General features: G+C 55.2%; 2 protein-coding genes across 3 annotated transcripts; one reads left to right on the top strand and one right to left on the bottom strand.

Annotated features, from left to right (window-relative positions):
* Positions 1–893: 893 nt before the first annotated feature.
* RPS6KB2 (ribosomal protein S6 kinase B2) lies at positions 894–11890 on the top strand. Of its 2 annotated transcripts, XM_032794988.2 has the most exons (15): positions 894–1023; positions 1837–1871; positions 2131–2251; positions 2943–3011; positions 3103–3250; positions 3502–3559; positions 4539–4639; positions 4729–4819; positions 5022–5112; positions 5433–5540; positions 5870–5932; positions 6277–6354; positions 6829–6936; positions 7032–7144; positions 7595–11890. In XM_032794988.2, the coding sequence occupies exons 1-15, from the start codon at positions 952–954 to the stop codon at positions 7755–7757; spliced, it is 1419 nt and encodes a 472-aa protein (XP_032650879.1). In that variant the 5' UTR covers positions 894–951; the 3' UTR covers positions 7758–11890. The 2 variants fall into 2 exon arrangements, with proteins under 2 accessions (XP_032650879.1, XP_074921100.1); XM_075064999.1 differs by lacking the exons at positions 894–1023; positions 2131–2251 and having other exon boundaries at positions 1841–1871; positions 7595–8214.
* Positions 8900–21247, bottom strand: PTPRCAP (protein tyrosine phosphatase receptor type C associated protein). Its single transcript, XM_032794991.2, has 2 exons — positions 21162–21247; positions 8900–9921 (listed from the first exon to the last, which is right to left on the bottom strand). Exons 1-2 carry the CDS (start codon positions 21162–21164, stop codon positions 9328–9330), a joined length of 597 nt encoding a protein of 198 aa, XP_032650882.1. The 5' UTR covers positions 21165–21247; the 3' UTR covers positions 8900–9327.
* Between the last annotated feature and the right edge of the window lie 490 nt (positions 21248–21737).

Consider the following 21737-nt stretch of genomic DNA (forward strand, 5'->3'; position numbering starts at 1 on the left):
GAAGTCGCCAGCGCTGGCTTGCCCATGTGCCCCTGCGCCCCTGCAGCCCCTAGGTGAGGGGGTGTTGAGGGAATCTCTGTGTGCTGTTCCCACTCCCAGTGCCAGCTCCGCAGCTCCCACTGGCCACAGTAACTGTGCACCGTGCAGAGCAGACATGCCAGCCACCTCGGAGAGCAGAACAGCATGGAGCCAAGGCAGGCGGGGATCCTGCTGTGCCACCAACCAGGAGCTGCTCGAGGTAAGTGCGTCCTGGCCAGAGCCTGCACCCTAGACCTCAACCCCGCTACCCCAGCCCTGAGCCCCTTCCCACACCCAAACTCCCTCCCAGAGTCCTCACCCCCACCCCCACCCCAGCCTTCTGTCCCAGCCCTGAGCCCCCTCCTGCACCCAAGCTCCCTCCCAGAGCCCTCACTTCAAACCTCCTGCCACACCAACCCCCCTGACTCATCCCTGGCCCCACCCCCCAGCCAGAGCTGCACCCCCCACTCCAATCCCCTGCCCCTAACTCCCGGGGGCCCCACAAAACCGAAGGGCCCCAGGCCCACAGGAGAGTTAACCCAGCCCGCGCTACAGGACCCCCGGCACGTGGGGCGGGCGGCCGGGCTCCGAGCGGGGCAGGAACACGGAGCGAGCCCCCCCCAGCGACGGGAAGAGGCAGCGGTGGGTGGGGGAGGTGCAGGGAACTCTCCGAGGAGAGCAGCGACACGGACCTAAGCGCACAGCTACACAACTCCGACCCCGGGGCAAGTTTCCCAGCGACCCCCGAGGCCGGGCCTCTTCCCTTTCCGAGCCCCTCAGCGAGCCAGGACTACAGTTCCCAGAAGCCTTGGTGACGTCATCACACTGCGCTCGGGGAACGGGGCGGTGGCGGGCGCGGGGTGTAACGCAGAACTAGGACGGAGGAGGCGGGGCCCGGCCCGGCCGGGGGAATCTGGGGCCGCCGCCGCCGCCATGGCCGGGGTGTTCGACATCGACCTGGAGACCGAGGAGGGGAGCGACGGGGACGAGCCCGAGCTGGGGGCGGTGAGAGCGGGGGGTGGACAGAGCCACGGACCCGGGACCCCCCAGGGTCCCCATCTATCCCCTGACTGACCCCCAACCTGGTCCTCCAGGGCCCCCATGATCCCCTGCCTGAACCTCAGCTCCCCGGCACCCTAATCTGCCTCTCAACCCTGCTACCTGCTCCCCCTGCAGAGTCCCCAGCCGCCCTGCACCTGCCGGGCTCCTCTGCACCCCCGCCCCGCCCCGCCCCTTGAGATCTCTCTCTGCACTTGCCCCCAGTGTCTGGGTAGCGTGTGATTTTCTTCCACCACCTCCCCCCAAGGAAGGGGCGCGAACAACTCGGCCCCCTGCGTCTTGTCTCACCTCCCCACGGTCTGTGACTCTGGACAGCATGATGAGTAATGTCCTTGGAAGGGGACTGCACCCTGATCACGGAGCATCCTTGTTACCTGTGACTAATAACACCCCAGCGAAACCAGCACCTCACCCTGCCCCTGGGGAGGCTGTGATCTCCCTGTCCCCTTGCTATGCCACAGCCTGACCTTAAGCCTGGCACCTCCTAGAAGCCAGACCTGAAAACTGGTGCCGCCCACTCCATTGGCACTCTCTGGCAGTCTGCTCCTAGCCCTGGTACACACCTCACCTCTCTGCCTCATGGCCAACCCCTGGCTGTCTGCTCCTAGCTCTGGTGCCCCCTTAGACTCTAAGTGCCTGATCCTAGTTCGGGTGCCACTAGCCCCTGTGCACTTGGCAGACTGCCCCAACCCCTGTGACCCCTTGTCCTTGTGGGGGTTGTCAGTGTGTGCTTGTCTGATTTCCCCTCCTCTGTCCTAGGAGATGGATTTGGAGCTGCGAGGGAATGGCCTGGAGTAAGTAGCCTAGGGAAGGGGCCTGGTGGGTGCAGGGGCTTTGGACAAATGTCATTCTTTCTTTGGGGCGCTGATGAATCGAACCAGCCTCCCTGGGTGGAGGGAGCGGGCACTCAGGAGCCAGAACCTGCCCTATTCCCAAGGGCTTTCCCCCAGCTGTTCACTGGCCCAGTATGCCCTCTCCCTGGGTGGCTCTTCCTGTTTCCTACGGCATCTCTAGCATGTGCTCCCTGCTCACGTCTCTGCCCATCTCCTTCAGGCCGGTGGGGCACTATGAGGAGATCGAGATCTCAGAGAGCAGCGTCAACAATGGCCCTGAGCGCATCGGGCCCCACTGTTTCGAGCTGCTGCGTGTCCTAGGCAAGGGTGGCTATGGCAAGGTAGGGAAAGGCCAGGTGCATGGGACTGATGGCGCTAGCTACGGGGGGCAAGGGTGTATGCCTCACATGCCCCTACTACTTCACCTCTCTCTAGTGGGGGATGCCACTGTGGGACTGACTCACCCCTATTTCTCTCCTGGACCCCCGCTAGCCAGAAACCTCTATGGAAGAGAACGAGAAGGATGGGAGGGAGGGATTGGGACCCTTGCCAGGGTCTGCACTAGGGCTCTGTATGGGGAAAAACTTGTCTCGTGGAGAGAACTGGTCAGAAATTTAAATTCTGACACGCCATTGTAGTGCCACATGAGTAGTGTAGTTCAGATGCTTCCTGCCCTGTTCTCCTCTGTGGACCTGGGTCCTTAGCTGGACTACCTCTGCCAGGATGCACCATGAACTCAATTCTTGTGGAGGACAGGCGGCGCCAAGTGACTCTCGCGTGGCCCCAGTGCATCATGGGAAATGAAGTGTGGTTGGGGAGCTTGGCTTATAAAGGGGCTGCATAAGGCCACTGAGCTACAACTCCCATGAGGCCCCATGGCTGCATTTCTGAATCCTGTCATGTTTCCATCGGGCATCTCCTCCCAGATGGTCCCCTGAGTTGCTGGAGGAAGCTGCCTGCCTGTCGTTGGCACGGCACTGTGGATCTAGCTGTACAACTGCCTGCCCTAAAGATCCCTCTCTTCCCTTGCAGGTGTTCCAGGTACGGAAGGTGCAGGGGACCAATGCTGGGAAGATCTTTGCCATGAAAGTCCTGAAGAAGGTAACTAGCTGGCCAGCCCTTCCTGCTGCTGAGCTCGGAGCTGCCTTCTGCTGGCACCCTAATGCCCCTCTCTTTGTCTGCCTCCCCCCAGGCCAAAATTGCCTGCAATGCCAAGGACACGGCTCACACCAAGGCTGAGAGGAACATCCTGGAGGCTATCAAACACCCCTTCATCGTGGACCTGATCTATGCTTTCCAGACGGGTGGCAAGCTCTACCTCATCCTCGAGTGCTTGAGTGGTACGGGGCAGGGCTGAGGCTGGGGGTGGCTTGGGAGGATTCAGCCCTGGCAAGGGTTGGGGGAGAGACCAGGCTGCATGTGAGTGACCTATGTGAGAACAGTGTTGTCAGAGACTGTACAGTGCTGTCGGCCTGCACTCTGACCAGAGCTGGCCCCTGTCTACCCTCATGACCTCTCGGGGAGTGGGGAGTGGGGCAGGAGTCAGGACCTGTGTGGGGAGCTCAGGGACCTCTTTGTTTTGGGTTTTCAGGTGGTGAGCTCTTCATGCAGCTGGAGCGTGAGGGCATTTTCCTGGAGGACACAGCATGGTCAGTGACTGGAGTAGCTGGGAGCACACTGTCCCCCCCCACCCCCGCTCCGGCTGTGTTGTGATTTGTTTTTGTAGGCTCCCAATCTCCAGCCCAGTGCCCGTCTCACCCTTGCTATGTTGACCAAAGTCTGTGTGGGAAAGGACCTGCTCCCACTGTGCAAACACACCACAGAGCTGGCCTCTTCAGAGGGATCGCTGAACTGTTGCCTAGTGCAGAGCTGTGTTTAAAACCAGACGGTGCCCCCGTGCCAGAGCACCAAGGCAGAGCCAACCTGCTGGTGCCAGGACCTGAGGAAGCCGGGGGCTTGTGTGCAGCAGGGAATGGGGGCAGGTTGGAATACATAATAACTGACACAATTTAGCATCCCATGTTGTGCACACTGCCAAGGGCAGCCGGGGGCTCACTGTGACCTGCTGACGCCATGGTCAACACCACAGCCCTTGGTTACACAGTGTCAGTCACCACTGGTTTGAATGGCAGCCAGTCTCCTCCAGGTGGAGACAAGCAAGGGCTGGGAGGAGGTAGTGGGGGTCTAGGGGGAGCATGGGGGTCCCAGCAAGGGAGAATAGTGGTGGGCTGGGGGCGGGGTAGGGGTCCCAGCAAGGGGGAGACAGGTACGGGGGGAGGAACTGGGCCACACAGGTGCAGAGCTAAGCAGGAGGAAGGGTGCAGGAAGGCAGAGAGGAATGCCAGCTGGGGCCCAGCCAGCCTGGGAGAGGCAGGCCATACTGGTCTGTGAGTGGTGAAGAGGTTCTTGTGCCATGGGGGTGGCCACCAGCATTTCCCAGGGCCTGACTGTAGCCCCTGGGCAGTGTCCAGTTCTCTGGCATGGTGGGAGCCATCCCACTGGTTTGATCAGGCATGTCAGCTGCGGCTCCCGCTGGGGGAGCTGCATAGCTGGCACATTAGGGAGCAGCGCCCCCATGAGCTGCGGGTGTCAGTGGTACTGACTGCTTCGTTCCTGCTTGTGCCACAGCTTCTACCTGAGCGAGATCACGCTGGCCCTGGGCCACCTGCACTGCAACGGCATCATCTACCGGGACCTGAAGCCGGAGAACATCATGTTGAACAGCCAAGGTATGAAGCCCGGGGGCAGCAGGGTTTGATGTGGGGTGCAGAGAGCCCTGGTTCAAGAGGTCTGACCCATGGAGTCTTGTCTCCCTCAGGACACATCAAGCTGACGGACTTCGGACTGTGCAAGGAGTCGATCCATGAGGGAGCTGTCACCCACACCTTCTGTGGGACCATTGAGTACATGTAGGTGCACCAGAGACATCCACCTCCCCTCACACTGCTTGCCTGTGGGACCTGGCCCCAGAGACACCCACCTCCCCTCGCACTGCTCCCCCATGCGACCTGGCCCCAGAGACATCCCCTCTCCCCTCATGTTGCTCCCCTGGAGGGCCTTGGGGTGGTCAGTGGCTGGCCCAGCAGCTCAGGGTGTCTGTGCTGCCCCTAGGGCTCCAGAGATCCTGATGCGGAGCGGACACAACCGGGCCGTGGACTGGTGGAGCCTCGGGGCCTTGATGTATGACATGCTCACTGGATCGGCAAGTCCTGCTCATGCTGTTAACATGGGGGTGGGGGGCCAGAGCCACAGGCCGAGTGTTTCCCCTTTCCCCAGGTATCGTACTGGGCCTGGCTGTCGCTCTGTCAAACGGCACCTTCCCTCCCTCACACCAGCATGGTCCCTCACTCTGCACCCTCTGCCCCAGCCCAGACCCTCGTTCTGTGCCAGGTTCAGTGCCCCCCGATGCTGAGCCATGCCTCTCCCCCAGCATGACCACCTCTTGCCCCTGGATCCCCCTTTTGCTGGTGCTCACCCCCTGCCCCATATCCGTGCTCAGCCCCCTCTGTGCTTCCTTTGCAGCCGCCCTTCACGGCTGAGAATCGGAAGAAAACCATCGACAAGATCCTCAAGGGAAAGTTGGTGTTGCCACCTTACCTGACCCCTGATGCCCGGGATCTACTCAAGAAGGTACTGCTTGCATGCGCCCCCCCCGCCCCAAACTAGGATACCGCCTCATGCTCCTGACCTATGCAAGGAGGTGCCACTCCCCCAGTAGGTTACCAGCACCTGCCCCTATCTGACACTGTTGCCATCTCCTTCACTTCCGCTCCTCAAAGTTGCTGACCCATCAGCTCCAGAACCAGCAGGGCATGATCTTGAATCAGGGCTTTTATGTGGGTCTCACTAAAATGGCTGCCACTAGATGTGGAATCAGGATGGGGGCGGGGTGAAACCCTCCGTCCCATGTCCGTCAGGCTGTGTTTCCTGAAGGCCCCCTGACTCCATTCTCTCTTCAGTTCCTCAAGAGAAACCCCAGCCAGAGGATTGGGGGCGGGACGGGCGATGCAGCTGATGTGCAGGTAGGTAGGTGGGGTGGGAGGGTGCCCTGTGGAGGTGGGGGAGGGGCAGTATTCAGTACTCTGAAGGGGGGATTTTCTCCCCTAGCTGCACCCATGGGTACACTGGAGTCAGTGGCAGGAGGCATCTCCCTTCCATGGCTCTGGGCTGGGGGCGGAGCCTCCTCTCCACATGGGCACAGTCTTGTGCCCAGCCTTGCCATGGCCTTCCTGGGCCTAGGACTCCCCGTACCACAGGGCGTCTGCATGGGGAGCCCAGGAGAGGGCACAGGCCTGAGCTGGGCAAAGGGGGAGGAGGGAGCAGCTGCTGGGCTTCTGACCTTCTGCCTACGTATCTGTTCCTACAGAAGCAGCCATTTTTCCGCCAAGTCAACTGGGATGAACTGCTGGCGCGCAAGCTGGACCCACCCTTCAGGCCTTGCCTGGTACTACCCTGCCCCCAGCCACCCCCAAATGGCAGGAGAGAGCCAGCCCATTGCTCCCTGCTTGCCTTGCCCAGCCCAGCCTGGGCTGAGCTCAGAACAGGCCTGCCTTGCTCTCTCCCACGTGGCAATAGATGTCTCACACCCCTAGGGGACCTTGCAGCTCCCAGCACCCTCGCCCGGATGGCAGTGCAGAGCACTTGCACCTAGGGCTCCTCGCAGCCCAGCCCTACTGACACGGGATTGGAGAATGGGACCCAGATGTCCAGGAAAGCTGTGCAAGGCGCTCAGCCCCCATGGGGCCCTGCAGCTCCCAGCCCCTTGGGGAAGGAAAATCTGGATGGCAAATCGGAAGCCAGATCCTTTATGTGGCAAGCCTGGTTGCCATCCTCCCCTGCTGGTGGATGGTGCTGATGCCAGGCTGCCCCTCCTGTTCTGGACTGACCCCTCTTTGTTCCCCTCTCTCCTGCCATGCAGCAATCGGATGATGATGTCAGCCAGTTTGACATCCGCTTCACTCGTCAGACGCCCGTGGACAGCCCTGACGACGCTTCCATTAGCGAGAGTGCCAACCAGGCCTTCTTGGTAAGGACTCCAAGCAGGGGGTGCTGTCACAGCTGGGAGGGGGTGGAGCTTGCACTGTGGCATCCCTGCTGCTCTGACCTCTGTGCTCTCTGCAGGGCTTCACATATGTGGCCCCGTCGGTGTTGGAGAGCATTAAGGAGGGCTTCTCCTTCCAGCCAAAGGTGCGCTCCCCTCGCCGCCTCAATAGCAGCCCCAGAACGCCCGTCAGGTACGGCTAGGGGCACCTCCAAAGGAGGTGACCAACAGGCAAGGCTTCTTTCCCCTCTAGGGGGCACTGGCTCCGATCCAGCACCAGGCTGGGGGAACTGGTTGACTCGGGCATGGGGAGTGGGATATGAAGCCTTTCCCCTCTAGGGGGCAGTGGCTCTAGCATTCCCTTCCTGGGATTTCCCAACAGTAGATACCCCTCTCTCTGTATGGTATTGCCATGTGGAGCTGGGTGGGCAGGGAGGCAGTGCCAAGGTGTGAGGTTGTTAACAGGGTTCCCATGGAGGGGTTGGGATGGGGGCTGTGGATTGGGGTTTGGGGGAGTTGAGTGCCAAGGCTTGGGGCTATTGATTGCAGGGTTTCCAGGCCTGGCCCTCTACGGGAGTTGGGATGGGGCTGGCTCACACCCTGTCTATGGGGGTCTCACTCCCAGTTCCCTTTTTGCTTTCAGCCCATTGAAGTTCTCTCCCTTCGAGGCCTTCAAGCCCAGCCTGGCAGTGGAGCCGATGGAGCTAGGGATGCCTCCCCAACCAGAGGGCACGGCCCCCCTGCCCATCAAGACGCCGACAGGCACCAAGAAGCAGAAGGGGGGCCGGGGCCGGGTGGCAAGGTAGCTTGAGGCAGGCATGGTGCCCCTGCCTGGGCAGGAGACTCAGCTTGGGCCGGCGGGAGGCTCCCCGTGGAGGTGCCTAGCCTGTCGGTGACCCATGGGATGGACATAGCCCCCTGACAGCTGAGTGAGGCTGGGGGTTGTCGGGGTCCCCAGCCTGGATGGACTCAGGAGGAGATGCTTTGTCAGGGCTGCAATTCCAGCGGGTGGGGATGCCCCAGCTGGGGAGGGCAGGGGGTGCTGGGCATGTTCTGACAGCCCCATGGCCCCCGGGCTGCAGCTCCCACCCATGGGGCTTTTAACCCTTCCTTGGTGCTCTGTTTTTATTGCTACAAATCATGTTTCGGGTTCAAGGGGCTGAGCACGGTGGGGTGTGTATGTCAGCGCGAAATCATGTTTCGGGTTCAAGGGGCTGAGCACGGCAGGGTGTGTGTGTGTGTGTGTGTCAGGGCGAGAGGACAGCAGAGCGTGGGAGGTAGAGTGTGGCAGGGGCATTGTCGGGGGGGTCAGTGTGTGTTGGGGAGGGAGCAGAGCATGGCTGGGGGGCCTGTCTGAAGAAGGGCATTGTGCAGGGTGTATGGTAGGGGTTAGGGGTGCTGGGGTGGGGCTCAGAGCCCTGGAAGTCTGGGCGGGGCAGAGCCTGGAGAGGCATGGTGCAGGGGGGGACAGTGGGGGTACTGAGTATTAGGGAAGTGACCACGCTCTGCCTTCTCTGGGTGGGAGGGTTCTGGCTTGTTTGCTGTACGCTGTGTCACCTTGTGAGGTGTGGGGGGCAGACAGCCCCTCTCTGGCTGGTCTGTGCCAATTAAAGCCTGGGTATGGCTGTGCTGTGGCCCTCCCTTCTTGTTGCTGAGAGAGAGGAGGAAGTTTGCCACCACCCCCTTGCCAGCTGCTCCATGGTGTTTGGGGGAGGGGTGTCACTCCAGCTGGTGGGCAGCCAGTTGGGGAGATTGTTCAATGGGGAAGCCTCATACTCTACCCCCACCATGTTGTAGGGCAGGGGGGCCTGGCAAGCCTTCCCTGAGGCCAGAAGGCTGGGGTCACCCTCCCTTCCTCTTCTTCCAGGAGTGTGGTTCACAGTTGGTTCTGCCCCTCCCATGCAGCCCCACCCCCAGCATTCCCCTCTAGGGTAAATGAAGCTGCAGATTGTGGCAGGTTATGAGCAATGCTGCCCCTTTATTGGTGTCTGTAGCGCTACCTGTGGGCCAATCAGCAGCTCCTCAGTGGGAGTGGAGCCACGACCTCGTGCCATGGTGTCACGCCCTATAGCCTGGTGCAGGTGGGTGGGGGGAGGAGTGCTAGAGTCAGTGCAGAGTCTAGGGGAGAGGGGGCGCTCCCTGCTCTGCTTGGGCTGGCTCTCCTGGTGTGAGGGTGGTGGTGGGGAGAAGTGGGGTGCAGGGGGGGCCATTGCAGCCCCATGGCGAGGGGTGAAGAGCTCTGCAGGGAGGGGTGGGGTGTGGGGAGCAGTTCATCCCAGCTCCTTGCAGGGGGGCTGGGAGCAGTTGCAGTTGCTCCCCAGTCAGCAAGTGGGGGGCTGCAGTCCCCCTGTAGTCTGTATCCTTCCCTCAGCTTCCCTAGAGGGCAGTGACATGCTGGCGGCTGCCTCCCTCTGCGGCGCTGTCCTCCCAGGCAGCTGTCCCGGAGAAGGAGTGCAGGTCACTGAGCAGGCCTCCGGCGCTGGCACCCTCTGCCTCCCCTCCTTCTTCTAGGGCTCCTTCAGGGGCATCGCGGGGCGGGGTCCCCTCTGGCACAGCAGTGCCCTCCTCCTCGCTCTGCTGCTCCTGCCCTCCTCCACCTTCCTCCTCATCCCGCTGAAGGGTCTCCTCATCCTCCTCATCGTCGTCCTCATCCTCCTCATCCTCCTTGCCTTGCCAGTGCCTCTCAGGGGGCATCTGCCCTCGCAGCTCACGCCAGCGCCTGGCCAGGGCTGCCAGCAGGTGGTGTGGCTGGCACAGGTGGCGTGGGTGATACCTGCCATCTGAATCATGGCTTAGCTTGCGCCAGGCCAGGGCCAGCACCAGGAGCAGCACCAGGAGCAGGAAGACCAGGAAGACCACAGCCACAGAGTTGTTGTCTGGGTTGGAGTCTGAGCCCAGCGCGGCTCCAGGAAGCACCAGGAGTGCCAGCCCTGCAGAGAGCAGGCCCCGTGGGGCACGGATGGCAGAGTGCTGGGGGAGGAGGGAAAGGGGATGAGGTTAATGACTGCAGATGTGCCAGGCTTGTGGGCATGCCAAGGACCTTGGCACTGCATGGATACCCCTTCCCTGTCCTCAATACAATCTCTTTGTGCTGCTGTAAGACAGCACCCTGGACCTCATGTTCACCACTGCGATATGATTGTGATATGTTTTGTGCAAAGTACACCTTGCGAGGTATCATTGTTCCATTGAACATTGCCATTCGGTTGGATTGTCTGTACTATCACGGCATGTGAAGTTATGAGGTATTACTATACATTTGGTACTGAAATATGTGGTAAGTAGGACATGTGCACAGTCAGCCTTTCAGCGGTAACATAGGAGCAACTGACAATACAGATTTACATCAGGCCGTTGAGGGTTGATGGCATCATCACTTGGTCTCTCTCCTCCCCCATGTCACCACCTGGAAGATCATTTGGAAAGCAGAGTCTTTGAAGTGGGGAGTTTGGTCCCAGGCTGGGAAGCAAATTCCCTCAGTGTAATAAGAACCATAAGCTGCCTGAAACATCCAGTGGGGTGAGAAACTGCTTGATTCAAATCTTGCTTTAGTCTGTAGAATTTAGACTGCGGAGTTTTTTTATTTCTTAGATAACTAACTTTGATTTCTATGCTTGCTTTTTATAATCACTTAAATCTTATCTTTCTGTAGTAAATAAATTGTTTTAGATTTTTCCTAAAACTGTTTTCGGTTGAAGGGCTGGGGAAATCTCCGGTTAACAAGAGCTGGTGTTTATCCGTTATCCTTCATTGGAGTGGCAAACTAATTAATGGGCTTGCACTGTCCAAGGAAGTCTTGAGCTTGTAAGATGCTATATTTCTGGGGTGCAAGCTGAGGCCTAGGGTGATTCGTACAATTCATGAGTGACTTAGCATTCATGCACTTTAGCTGGATGTAGGTCTACACATGCTGTTGGCTGATCACAGTAGCTGGAGGAGTTTGCTGCTTGTGACTGTCATAGCCTTGTGAGAAAAAGCCTAGGTTATAGAGTTAAGGGGGCACAGTGGTCCCAAAGTTCCAGGTTGTACCCCAGGAATACTTTCTCAGTGGCACAATGAACAGGATGAAATGCACAGCTTGTTCTGACTGAGATTTGCAATTCTTACACTGGTGTAGAGATTTTAAGTGGGCTGCCTCAATGCAGTCAAAGAATTACAAGTTTATTATTTTTTGTTTGCATATTTGGGGAAAGGGAAATAGGAAGAGAAAGGCATAAGAATGAGTGAGTGACACAGTTGCCAGGTTAAAGCTGTACAGACTGCAGGTAGCAGAAATAGAGAGAAAACTGAGCATCAGCTGAAAATGAAAGAACCGGGCCTAAAGGAGAGGAAAAAGGCTGTCAGAGAGGAGACAGCACATCAAGTGACTAGAGCTGAAAACCAAGGAGGCTGAGGAAGGAGAGAGATTGAAAACACCAACTGGACTTACTAGAAAAGCAATACCAGAACCATCTCACCCCACTGATTCCTGTCTCTCCAAAAATCCACAGCCAGGAGCAGTTATGTCCTGCATGTAAGGAGACGGGTGATATCAGAATATTTTACTACATTTGAGAGGCTGTGTGCAGCTCATGTGGTTCCTGAGGACAAGAAAGTCCCCAGCCTAATTGCAAAGTTAGCTGGTAAAGCTCTTAATATACTCCAATGAAATGCCAATTCAGGATGCTTTAGGTTACTGTAAATTCAAAAAAAACAAACTAAAAAAACCCTGTTTGAAATGATTTTAGATTACCCCTGAAACACAGAGGGTGACATTTAGAAATTTTAAAAGCAATGCTGATATGAGTAATGGGGAATATGTAAACAGGATGAAAGATCTAATGGGAAAGTGGGTGAGGGAGAAAGGTGTTGAAAGTTTTGAACAAATGTTTGATCTTGTTGCTCAGTATATAAAGATGATGTAAAACAATGTCTATGGAATAAAAATGTAAAAACTGTAGATGAGATGGTATCTCTACCTGATGGCTTTGAGCAGACCCAGGCATCTGTTGAGAGTAAGGGGGTGGTGTAGGGGGTTAAACCTTCGTGGGAAAGGATAATCCCATTTTGCCCTGGGAAGAAAGAGGGAGGCTGGGCATTCACCACCCCAAAACCATTCCACTAATCCCCATCTCAAACCTCCTGTGAAAACAGAAGAGCCCAAAAGGTGCTGTCATCAGTGGAATTACTATCACCTGAGAAATAAATGCCCTATGCTGGGAGGAAGAAGGCAACAAGTAGCCCATGTTAATGCTGCTGTCCTCAGCACAGGATCCTCTGAGGCACCTGACACTTCTTATATTGGTTTTGTGGGATTAGCCTCTGAAGAAGCAGACATGGAACTCATAAAGGTTGTCAAAATTAATGGCAGGGAAAATTTAGAATGGGAAGACACAGGTGCAGAGATTTCTGTGGTTAAGCAGAGTGTAATTCAAGAAGGTGACACATTGCAGGACAGAGGGCAGAGCGTTTATTAGTAGAAGGTTTCCAGATTCTTGTGTCTTTGGCCATAATGCACAGTGAAACTAATAGGATAGAAAGTGAATTAAAGATGGGAGTAGTGGACGATATCCCCATTGATATGTTTATTGGGAATTATTTTTTCTATATAGCTCTATTGTTGTAGCCTGCAGCAAGAAGGAATATTTTGCTGGGACCTGAGAGGGAAAGGGTAAAGTCCCAGAAACTGCTGAAGGAAAGGGAGAAAATCTCTTTGATTCCTCTGCAGCAAAGGGAAGTAATGTTATTCCAGGTGTGTGGGTGGGGCGGGGGGGGGCGGAGATGGAGACCAACTCCTGCCCACAGCTGAAGGCAGTGCCTCTTCAGGAAGAGAGGGGTGGAGTGCCTGGCAGGGAGAAAACTATTCCAGCTGTTAGCTGTGAGCCCTTTGCAGCTAAACAAGGGATAGATTTTTGCTCTAGAGAGCTTAGAAAGATGTGTTCTAGAGGGGACCCCAGAGAAGGAAAATGGGGAAAGAATAGTGGGAGCACAGGGATATCTCACTGGTCACTTGGGAGAGGATGCCCAGGACTGAGTGACTGATTCAGCATCTGTACACCCAGGCATGCAGCCTGTAACTTAGGTTCAAAGAAGGGACTGTGTAACTGACCTTTTGGAGGGTAGCAGGCACGTAGCTAATTTCTCAGGGAAAGGGGTGATGGAGGTACTCCAATCCAGGTCCCAGGTTTTTAGGACACCCATCTTTATATGATTGTGAAAAGTCCAGTCAAGATACAGCTCCCATGCCTGTAACCAGGACCGGCGCTAGGGGTTTTAGCACCCTAGGCGCACGGCAATTTCATCGCCCTGTGCGCTGGTCCCACAGCTCCGGCAAAACGCCACCCACCAATAATCCTGGTGCCCTAGGCGCTTGCCTAGGCCGCCCAAATGAGAGCGACGGCCCTGCGTGTAACAGCCAAGAAGCTGAGTCCAGGAAGCTTCCAGTCAATGGTGGTCTGTGAGCATGCAAATCACTCAGCTGGCAGAGGAGAGCTGGTAAGACACACAAAGCAGCTGACAAGAGAGCTGCTGGAAAAAGGCGGGTCTGACTAAAGAGCAAGCACTTGTAACCTAGAGACACAAATCATGAACCTCTAAAAAAGGAGGGTGAGGAAGCTCCCAAAAGGAGAGATAGATTTCTTGCATATGGACATACTGGGATTGGGAGACAGCTCCACACAGGACTAGCCAAAATGTAGAATCCCCTTACGTCCTTACCTCACTAGACTGTGGAGTACCAAAGCCCCAAAGATATGAATGGATTGAGAACCCACACTGAAGGGAAAGAAAAGCCAGGAACTGAACAGATGCTAAGGTTCAGGAAGCAGTTGAAAGACACAATGGGTGTTGAACAAACCAGACTGTCTAAACAGAGAACATGGTATGACAAACATGCATCTGTGGTAAAGGGTTTGCTGCTGCTCAAACCTCCTGACAAAATTTTTGATGCTAATATTAAACCTTGTGAAGAAGAATTTGGGGCTGAGGGTAAGCCTGATGAAAAGGTACAATATGCATGATTTTTGGGAAAGCTTTTGAACATGCTCGGAGTGGTAAATAAGATCAAACCATGTGTTAAGAAGCTCTGTGACAATGCTGCATTTCAGCTCATACCTGTAAACAGACTTGGAGTTTGTCACAGCAGAGAAACCATAATAAACCTGTTCTGCTATATGGAAGGGGAAATTGAGACACAGCACCTTATCTCTTTAATAGCTAAATGCCAAAATATCTATGCTATAGAACACATTAATATCTACATTGAGCTAACACCAAAGGGAGAAGCAGAAGGGCTAACAATGCTGCAAAGATACAAATAGATGCTTTCTAGCAACCCAGAGAAGGCACGCTTGCTGACTTCTGAGATCACTGGACAGATCCACGAAGTATTAGAAAGTACACTGAACTTTGCAAGAGCTCATGTAGGTAATGTTACAAAGTTTAGCAACACGTGGGCATTATATTGTCAAAACCTAAAGAGGACCATGGCCACACAGTCTCTGCTTTAGGGATTAACACCCTTGCATTAGGGGGAGGTGTCACACTCTGTATCTCAAAGTAGCACCTTGGATCCCCATATTCACCACTGTGAAGTGATTGTGATATGTTTTTTACACAGGATGCCTGGCGAGGTGTCATTTATAAAGTCTTGATCCATTGAACATTGCTGTTTGGTTGGATTGTCTGTACTGTCATGGCACATGAAGCATTGCTATATGTTTGGCACTGAAATATGTGGTAAACGGGACATGCCCACAGCCAGCCTTTCAGTGGTTTTAGTACCTAGTGAGACAGATTTAAATCAGGCCCAGCCAGACAGGAGTTAATGGCCCATCAAGAAGAAGCCGCTCTCCCAGAGCCTCCTCAGAGAGGGCCTGTATGCAATGGGGGCTGCCTAACCCCAATGTTGCAGCCAGGATCTTTCTAGCACCTGGAGAGAAAGTCTAAGTGAGGGTCGATGACATCACCACTTGGCCTCTGTCCTCCCTCATCTCAACACCTGGAAGCTCGTTTGGAAAGCAAAGTCTTTGAATGGGGGAGATTGGTCCCAGGCTGCGAATCAAATTCCCTCGTGTAATAAAAACTGTAAACTGCCTGGAACATCCACTGGGGTGAGAAACTGCTTGATTCAAATCTTGTTTAGTCTGCAGAATTTAGACTGCCAGAGTTTTTTATTTCTTATGTACCCATCTTTAATCTCTATGCCTGCTACTTATAATCACTTAAATCTAGCTTTCTGTAGTAAATACATCTGTTTTATATTTTACCTAAAACATCACTTCCATATTGGTACACATCATAAAATTCATGTGGTGGGTGTGGGACTGAGGGGTTCTGAGTGTGGCAAGGAGTTCAGGGCTGGGGCAGAGGGTTGGGGTGAGGGCTCTAGGGTGGAGCCAGGGATGAGGTGTTTCAGGTGGAGAAGGGTGCTCTGGGGCTATAGTGGGGAGAGAGGACTCTGCTCAGCAATCTCTCTCCCCTGCAGCAGCATCTGGGCTAGTGGGGAGCGGCACCCCTTCCTGGGCCATGGCAGGTTCAGGCAAGGCATTGGGTTCAGGCCGAGAAAGGGAGCCCTCCCTGGCTGCGGCAGGGCCGGGTCTGAGTAGGGGCCAGGGAAGGGGTGCCCCAGCCACAGCAGGTCTGGGCCAGGGCTGGGTCCCGGGCTCAGTTGGGACTGCGGGAGGGGTGCTCCAGCTGTTGCAGATTCAGGCTGCCCTTCTCCCAGCCACGGCAGGTCCAGGGCTGAGTTGGGGCCGAGGGAGAGGTGCCCCTCCCTCAGCCACGGCAGGTCCCAGTGTGGGGTTCCCTGGGTGCCTGTGTGGTGCTAAATAGGCTGCTTTGCGGCCATGTAGCTTACAGGGAACTTTGGTTGGCATGGAGGTGGGGGGGGGCATTAGGGAGAGTTGAGGGGGAGGTTAGAGTTGGGTGCAGGGGGCTGTGGGTTGGTATTGGGTGGGGAGTTAGGCAGGCTGTGTGAGGGGAATAGGAGGGGGCTGTGGGTTGGTATTGGGTGGGGAGTTAGGCAGGCTGTGTGAGTGTATGGGGTGCCTTACCCCGTCCTCAGGCAATGGGTGCAGGTCGGGCTGGTGCATTGTTGGGTCCCATGCCCCTCGCAGGCAGTTGCCAGGCCATGTGTGTCGGGGGAGGGGTTCTGTGAGTCTTTTTCCTGGTGTGGATTCTCCACCCTGCTGTGTGTGTGTCTGGGGGGTAGGGGAAGGTGGTGGTGGGTGGCGTGTATCACATGCTACGTGGCCTGTGTGGGTGTCTCCTGGGGGTGCAGGTCTCACCGGGCTGACAAGGGTAACAGGAAGCTGCGGTCAGGCAGGTGACAGCAGTAGTGAGAGAGAGGTGGCTTTGCAGCTGGCAGCAGCTGCAGGGCCCAGCCCCGCTTGTTCCGAGCTCCAGCTCTCTGGGCTGGTACTAGGCCCAGCGCAGCAATCCTGGGCTCTCATTGTGAACTGAGCCTGGCTCCCTGGAGCAGCAGGCCAGAGCGCTGACCACTGTAGAGCTGGGGCCTCACTTGTCCTTTCCCGAGAGAGCAGCCCTTCCCAGAATTGCAGCCAGACAGGCGGCAGGGTCCTGCCAGTGGGCAAAGGGTCACCCATGTTGCCAGGGGGCTCTGAGAAGCAAGGAATAGGAACATAAAGAGCTGCCATAGTGGGTCAGGCCATGGTCCATCTATCCCAGTATCCCGTCAGTCAACAGTGGCCAGGGCCAGATGCTTCAGAGGAACTGAACAGAACAGGGAAATTATCCAGTGAGTCATCCCCTGTTGCCCAGTCCCAGCTTCTGGCAGTCAGCGGTTTAGGGACACCCAAAGCATGGGGATGTGTGTCCCTGACCCTTTTAGCTAATAGTCATTGATGGACCTATTCTCCATGAACTTATTTCTTTTTTTTAACCTAGTTATATATTTGGCCTTCACAACATCCCCTGGCAATGAATTCCACAGATGCACTGTCAGAAGAAGTGCTTCCTTTTGTTTGTTTTAAGCCTACTGCCTATTAATTTAATTGCGTGACCCCTGGTACTTGTATTGTAGGAAAGGGTAAATAATATTTTTCTAGTCACTTTCTCCACCTCATTCATTTTCTAGACCTCTGTCATATCTCCTCTTAGTTATCTCTTTTCTAAGCAGAACAGCCCCCGACTTTTTAGTCTTTCCTAGTACGGAAGCTGTTCCAGACCCTCCATCATCTTTGTTGACCTTCTCTGAACTTTTTCCAGTTCAGCCATATCAGCTCTGAGATTTGTGGGTGTCCATGGATTTATTTAGTAATTATGATATTTTTGGTCTTAATATCTATCCTTTTCCTAATGACTCCTAACACTGTTAGCCTTTTTGACCACTGCTGTACATTGAGCAGATGTTTTCCGAGAATTGTCCACAATGATGCCAAGCTCATTTTTGAATGGTAATAGCTAATTTAGACCCCATCATTTTGCATGTCTAGTTGGAATTATTGTTTTCCAGTGTGCGTTACTTTGCACTTAGCAACATTCAAGTTCATCTGCCATTTTGTTGCCCAATCGCTACCCAGTTTTGTGATATATCTTTGATCTGCTTTGGACTTAACTATCTCAAATAATTTTGTATCATCTGCAGCTTTTGCCACCTCACCGTTCACTTTCTTTTTCTGGTCATTTATAAATATGTTCAACAGCTCTGGTTCCAATACAGATCCCCAGGGGACCCTTCTGTTTACTGCGCCTCATTCTGAAATGGACCATTTATTCCTACCCTCTGTTTCATGTCTTTTAATCAGTTACTGATCCATGAGCAGACCTTCCCTCTTATCCCATGAGCACTTGGTTTGCTTAGGCGCCTTTGGTGAAGAGACCTTGTCAAAGATTTTCTGAAAGGCCAAGTACACAACATCCATTGGATCACCCTTGTCCATGTGTTTGTTGACACCCTCAGAGAATTATAATAGATTGCTGAGGCATGATTTCCCTTTACAAAAGCTGTGTTGACTCTATCCCAACATACAGTGTTCATCTATGTGTCTGATAATTCTATTCTTTACCACAGATTCAACCAATTTACCCGATACTGAAGTTAGGCTTACTGGCTAGTAATTGCCAGGATTGCCTCTGTAACCCTTTTTAAAAATCGGTATTACATTAACTATCCTCCAGTCATCTGCTACTGAGGCTGATTTATGCAATACCACGGTTAGTAGTTGTGCAATTTTATATTTGAGTTCCTTCAGAACTCTTGGGTGAATAAGATCCAGTCCTGGGGACATATTGCTGTTTAATTTACCAATTTGTTCCAAAGCCTTTTCTACTGACACATCAATTTGGGATAGCACTTCAGGATAGGAGGGATAGCTCAGTGGTTTGAGCACTAACCTGCTAAACCCAGGGTTGTGAGCTCAATCCTTGAGGGGCCCATTTCAGGATCTGGGGCAAAAATCTGTCTCAGGATTGGTCCCCCTTTGAGCAGGGGGTTGGACTAGACAACCTCCTGAGATCCCTTCCAACCCTGATATTCTAAGATTCAGATTTCCCACCAAAAGGCTAGTTCTCAGGGCAGGATGGAGCAATCTCCCCCACATCCTCTGCAATGAAGGCCAATGCAAAGAATTCATTTAGCTTCTCTACAATGGCCTTATCTTCCTTGAGTTCTCCTTTAGCACCTGTGTCATCTCCTCACTGTTTTGCAGGCTTCCTGCTTCTGATGTACTTCAAAAAAATGCATGCTGTTATTTTTTGCTTCTTTAGCAAGCTGTGGCTCAATTTTTGGCCAGCCTAGTTACACTTTCACAATTAACATTTTGCTTGTTCCTATTAGCCTCACTATGATTTGACATAAAGGATGCCTTTTTGCTGCTGACACTCCTTGACTCTGCTGTTTTGCCATGGGGCTGCTCATCTGGCCCTCGACTGGCTTTGTGGCATTGGGGTGTACATTTAGTCTGAGCTGCTCATGTGGAGGTTTGATATAGTTCCCCTGCTGCTTGCAGGCATTTACCCTTGGGAGAGCTTATTGTAGTGTAATGGAGCAGTAGGGAAGAGTGAGGGGAGGGTGTTTTTATGTGTGTAGTTAATGGCTCCTCCTCAGACCTGCCTTTGAGGCTGTAACTGCCCGCTCTCCTCCTGACCCGTGCTGGGCATGTGGGACTGGATGGTGTCCCTCACCTAGCAGCTGCTCTGCTGAGCTCCCGTGGCCCCCAAGCCCACCGCACTGCCAGCCACTGGGGCTCAGCCAGCTCCATGGGGCCTTGGCCAGTGCCCAGAGAGGCAGGAGATTCCAGCTGGCTGGGAGGGAGCAGGGCCAAAAGCTGAGCTGCTTGGGATGGGAGGGCAGCTGCCTCAGGGCAGACCCAGGAGCCCCTAACGTTGAGGGCTGAGAGGGGGAGGCTAGGAGAGGAGGTGGAGGCTGCCTAGTGGGGGCAGAATGGGCTGCAGGTGGTCTGTTGTAACACTTGGGAGTCTAGAAGGCCTATCTCTAATGCAGCTTTATCACCTTAACTCCACTTGCCCCCATGCCCCAGCCCCTCTCTGCCTCCAGCTTCCTCCTGGGCAGCTGCCTTGTGCATGGGGGGAGACCAGGCCTGGACTAGGCTAGCAGGAACTTTGGCAGAGGGGGCAATTGATCTTTGCCTAGCTCTGCTTCTGCTTTCAGTGGACAGCAGCCCTGTCCTCAGCAGGGCAGATGACTCTGGCTGGGGCTCTGGCCTGTCTTAGGTGGCTCGGTCCTTTGCTGGGCCAAGTAGAATAGGTGCGCGGCCAGCCTGAGAGACAGGGGCAGCACTGGCACTAACTCATCGCACCGCTGGGGGTGCAGGGGGCTGAGGGGAGAAGGTGGGCTGGGCTGCCGAGAAATGAGTCTTTACAGTCCATGGGCCGGAAATGGCCTGAAGAGTAGAGTGCCCTGTGCTGGCTCGTGCTGTTCCTGGGCAGGGAGAGACTAAACTTCAGCCACTGCCAACCAGGAGCAGAAGCACCAACGTACCCACCTCTCTGCCATGCAACCAACTAGTTGCCTTCTGAGCAATGCCCCAGGACCCCCGGGCTGGTGCTTGCTGCTCTCAGGTCAGCGCTCGCTGGGCCTCAGGCCAACAGCTTCTTTTTAGGAGAGCGACTAGGAGCTGCCTCCCTGGCTGCTGTGCCACTGCTCAACTATGCTAGGGCTATTATCTCCCCACCTGGCCCATTCCCTTGAAGCATCTATGGCACCACAGAGTGGCCAGACCCCAGGGCAAGACACCCCTTGCTCAGCTACTGCAGAACTCAGCACTGAAACCAGGCAGACTGGTGCCTTCATGCATCCCAGGCACACATGCATTGAAAGGAGGAGGGGGAGCAGGGCTCAGGGTACCCCAGGAACATGACATATATATCACAGCCTGCCAAGCTGCTCAAACTACCCCCCCCCTCAGCACAGAGACTGCACGTCTCTAGTCAAAGCTGGGGAGCACAACACAAGCACAGGCACCATCCCCTCATGTTTAAGGGCTATGGATTACAGTCCCCTCACCCCACTTCCAGGGCAGCTCCCGAGAGCTAGCAGCAGCTCCCATGGGGAGGGACAGTTAATAGGGAGCCGGGGGAGGGAGAAGAGGAGCAGACCAGAAAGCAGGGGAGGGGAGGGAGCAGTGGGTTTGGTGGGAGCCTGTTGTTGTTAGCAGAGCAGCGCATGCTGTGGTGAGGCAGAGGGAATGGCAGGGGCAGAAGTGGCCATTACACAGCTCTTTCCTCCACAGACCCAGGAATGGATCTCCTTCCCATTTTACAGAGGGGAAACTGAGGCACAGCAAAGGCAACCCCCCACCTCCCACTCCAGGTACATGGTCCCTTCACCTAGATGGGGGAAGGGGGGACAAACTTTGGGCTGAGTGCCAGACCTTGGGAGCAGGGCCTTGGCAGGGATGGGAGAGGAGTTAGGATACCCCATACTCCACCCCACTGCCCTAGAGTTCCAGCTCTAGCCTCCTGCCCCAAAGACAACACAGACCCAGGCCAATCCCTGCCCCTGTTGAGTTTCCAGGTGGTTGGTGTGTGTTTGTGGGGGGTGCCCATCTTTACCCTTCCGCCTGGGCCATTCCTGGCTTGAAACCAGCCCCCTGCCTAGTTTCCCTCCAAACATACCTGGCCCAGCCTGGGGCCCAGCAGGTGAGGCAGAGCCAGGGGAAGAAGCCCATTAACCTCATCTGCCCTGGAGTTTTCCCCCCTCCTACCCTGGGGGTGGTGGTGGGGGTTCAGCCCCCAGAGAGGGTCCTTACCATTGCGACGTGATGGCAGCTGGCAGCTCCCGGCAGGGTGGGGGACTGTGCAACTGGCGGGGACCAGCAGAGGCGCGCAGGCGTGGGCGGGCGTTTCCTGCCAGCCCATCCAGCCTGTTGCACTGGGGAGCAGCTGCAACAGCGGCCAAGGGCTGTGCAGCCCTGATTTGCATTGAGCCCTCAACTGCTGATAGACCACAGGTTTCATTCACCTCCAGGGAAGGCAGCCAACTCCCCCCCCTCCCACCCCAAGATCTGGGCAAGGGGGCTTGGTCCTTGGCATCTTTGCCTATCCCAGCCACTTGGGCAGTGCCTGAAGCTGAGAGCGTAGGAACTGAGGCCCACTCAACTCTTCATATGTAAGGGGGTTTCCCAAAAGCCAGTAGAGGGGCACACCACTACCACCCAAGCAGGGCTGGATTCAAACCAGTGACTGGCAGGGGATGGGGTATAACGCACCTGCTGTGCCCTCTGCCAGCCCAGCCAAGCCCATGTGGGGAAGGTGGAGCTGCAGAAAGACAGGGCACAGAGGAAACTCAGTATCCTCCAGGTTCTGCCTTTGGGAAATTGCTGGAT

The sequence above is a fragment of the Chelonoidis abingdonii genome, chromosome 4 (assembly GCF_003597395.2).
Source record: "Chelonoidis abingdonii isolate Lonesome George chromosome 4, CheloAbing_2.0, whole genome shotgun sequence".
In the NCBI taxonomy this organism is placed as follows: Eukaryota; Metazoa; Chordata; order Testudines; family Testudinidae; genus Chelonoidis; species Chelonoidis abingdonii.

Excerpts from the sequence above, each read along its gene's own strand:
- RPS6KB2 (XM_032794988.2), top strand. The coding sequence starts at position 952 with ATGGCCGGGGTGTTCGACATCGACCTGGAGACCGAGGAGGGGAGCGAC. Across the intron at positions 4,820-5,021 it reads TGTGGGACCATTGAGTACAT|GGCTCCAGAGATCCTGATGC; the intron begins GTAGGTGCACCA and ends TGCTGCCCCTAG. Across the intron at positions 5,541-5,869 it reads CCCGGGATCTACTCAAGAAG|TTCCTCAAGAGAAACCCCAG; the intron begins GTACTGCTTGCA and ends TTCTCTCTTCAG.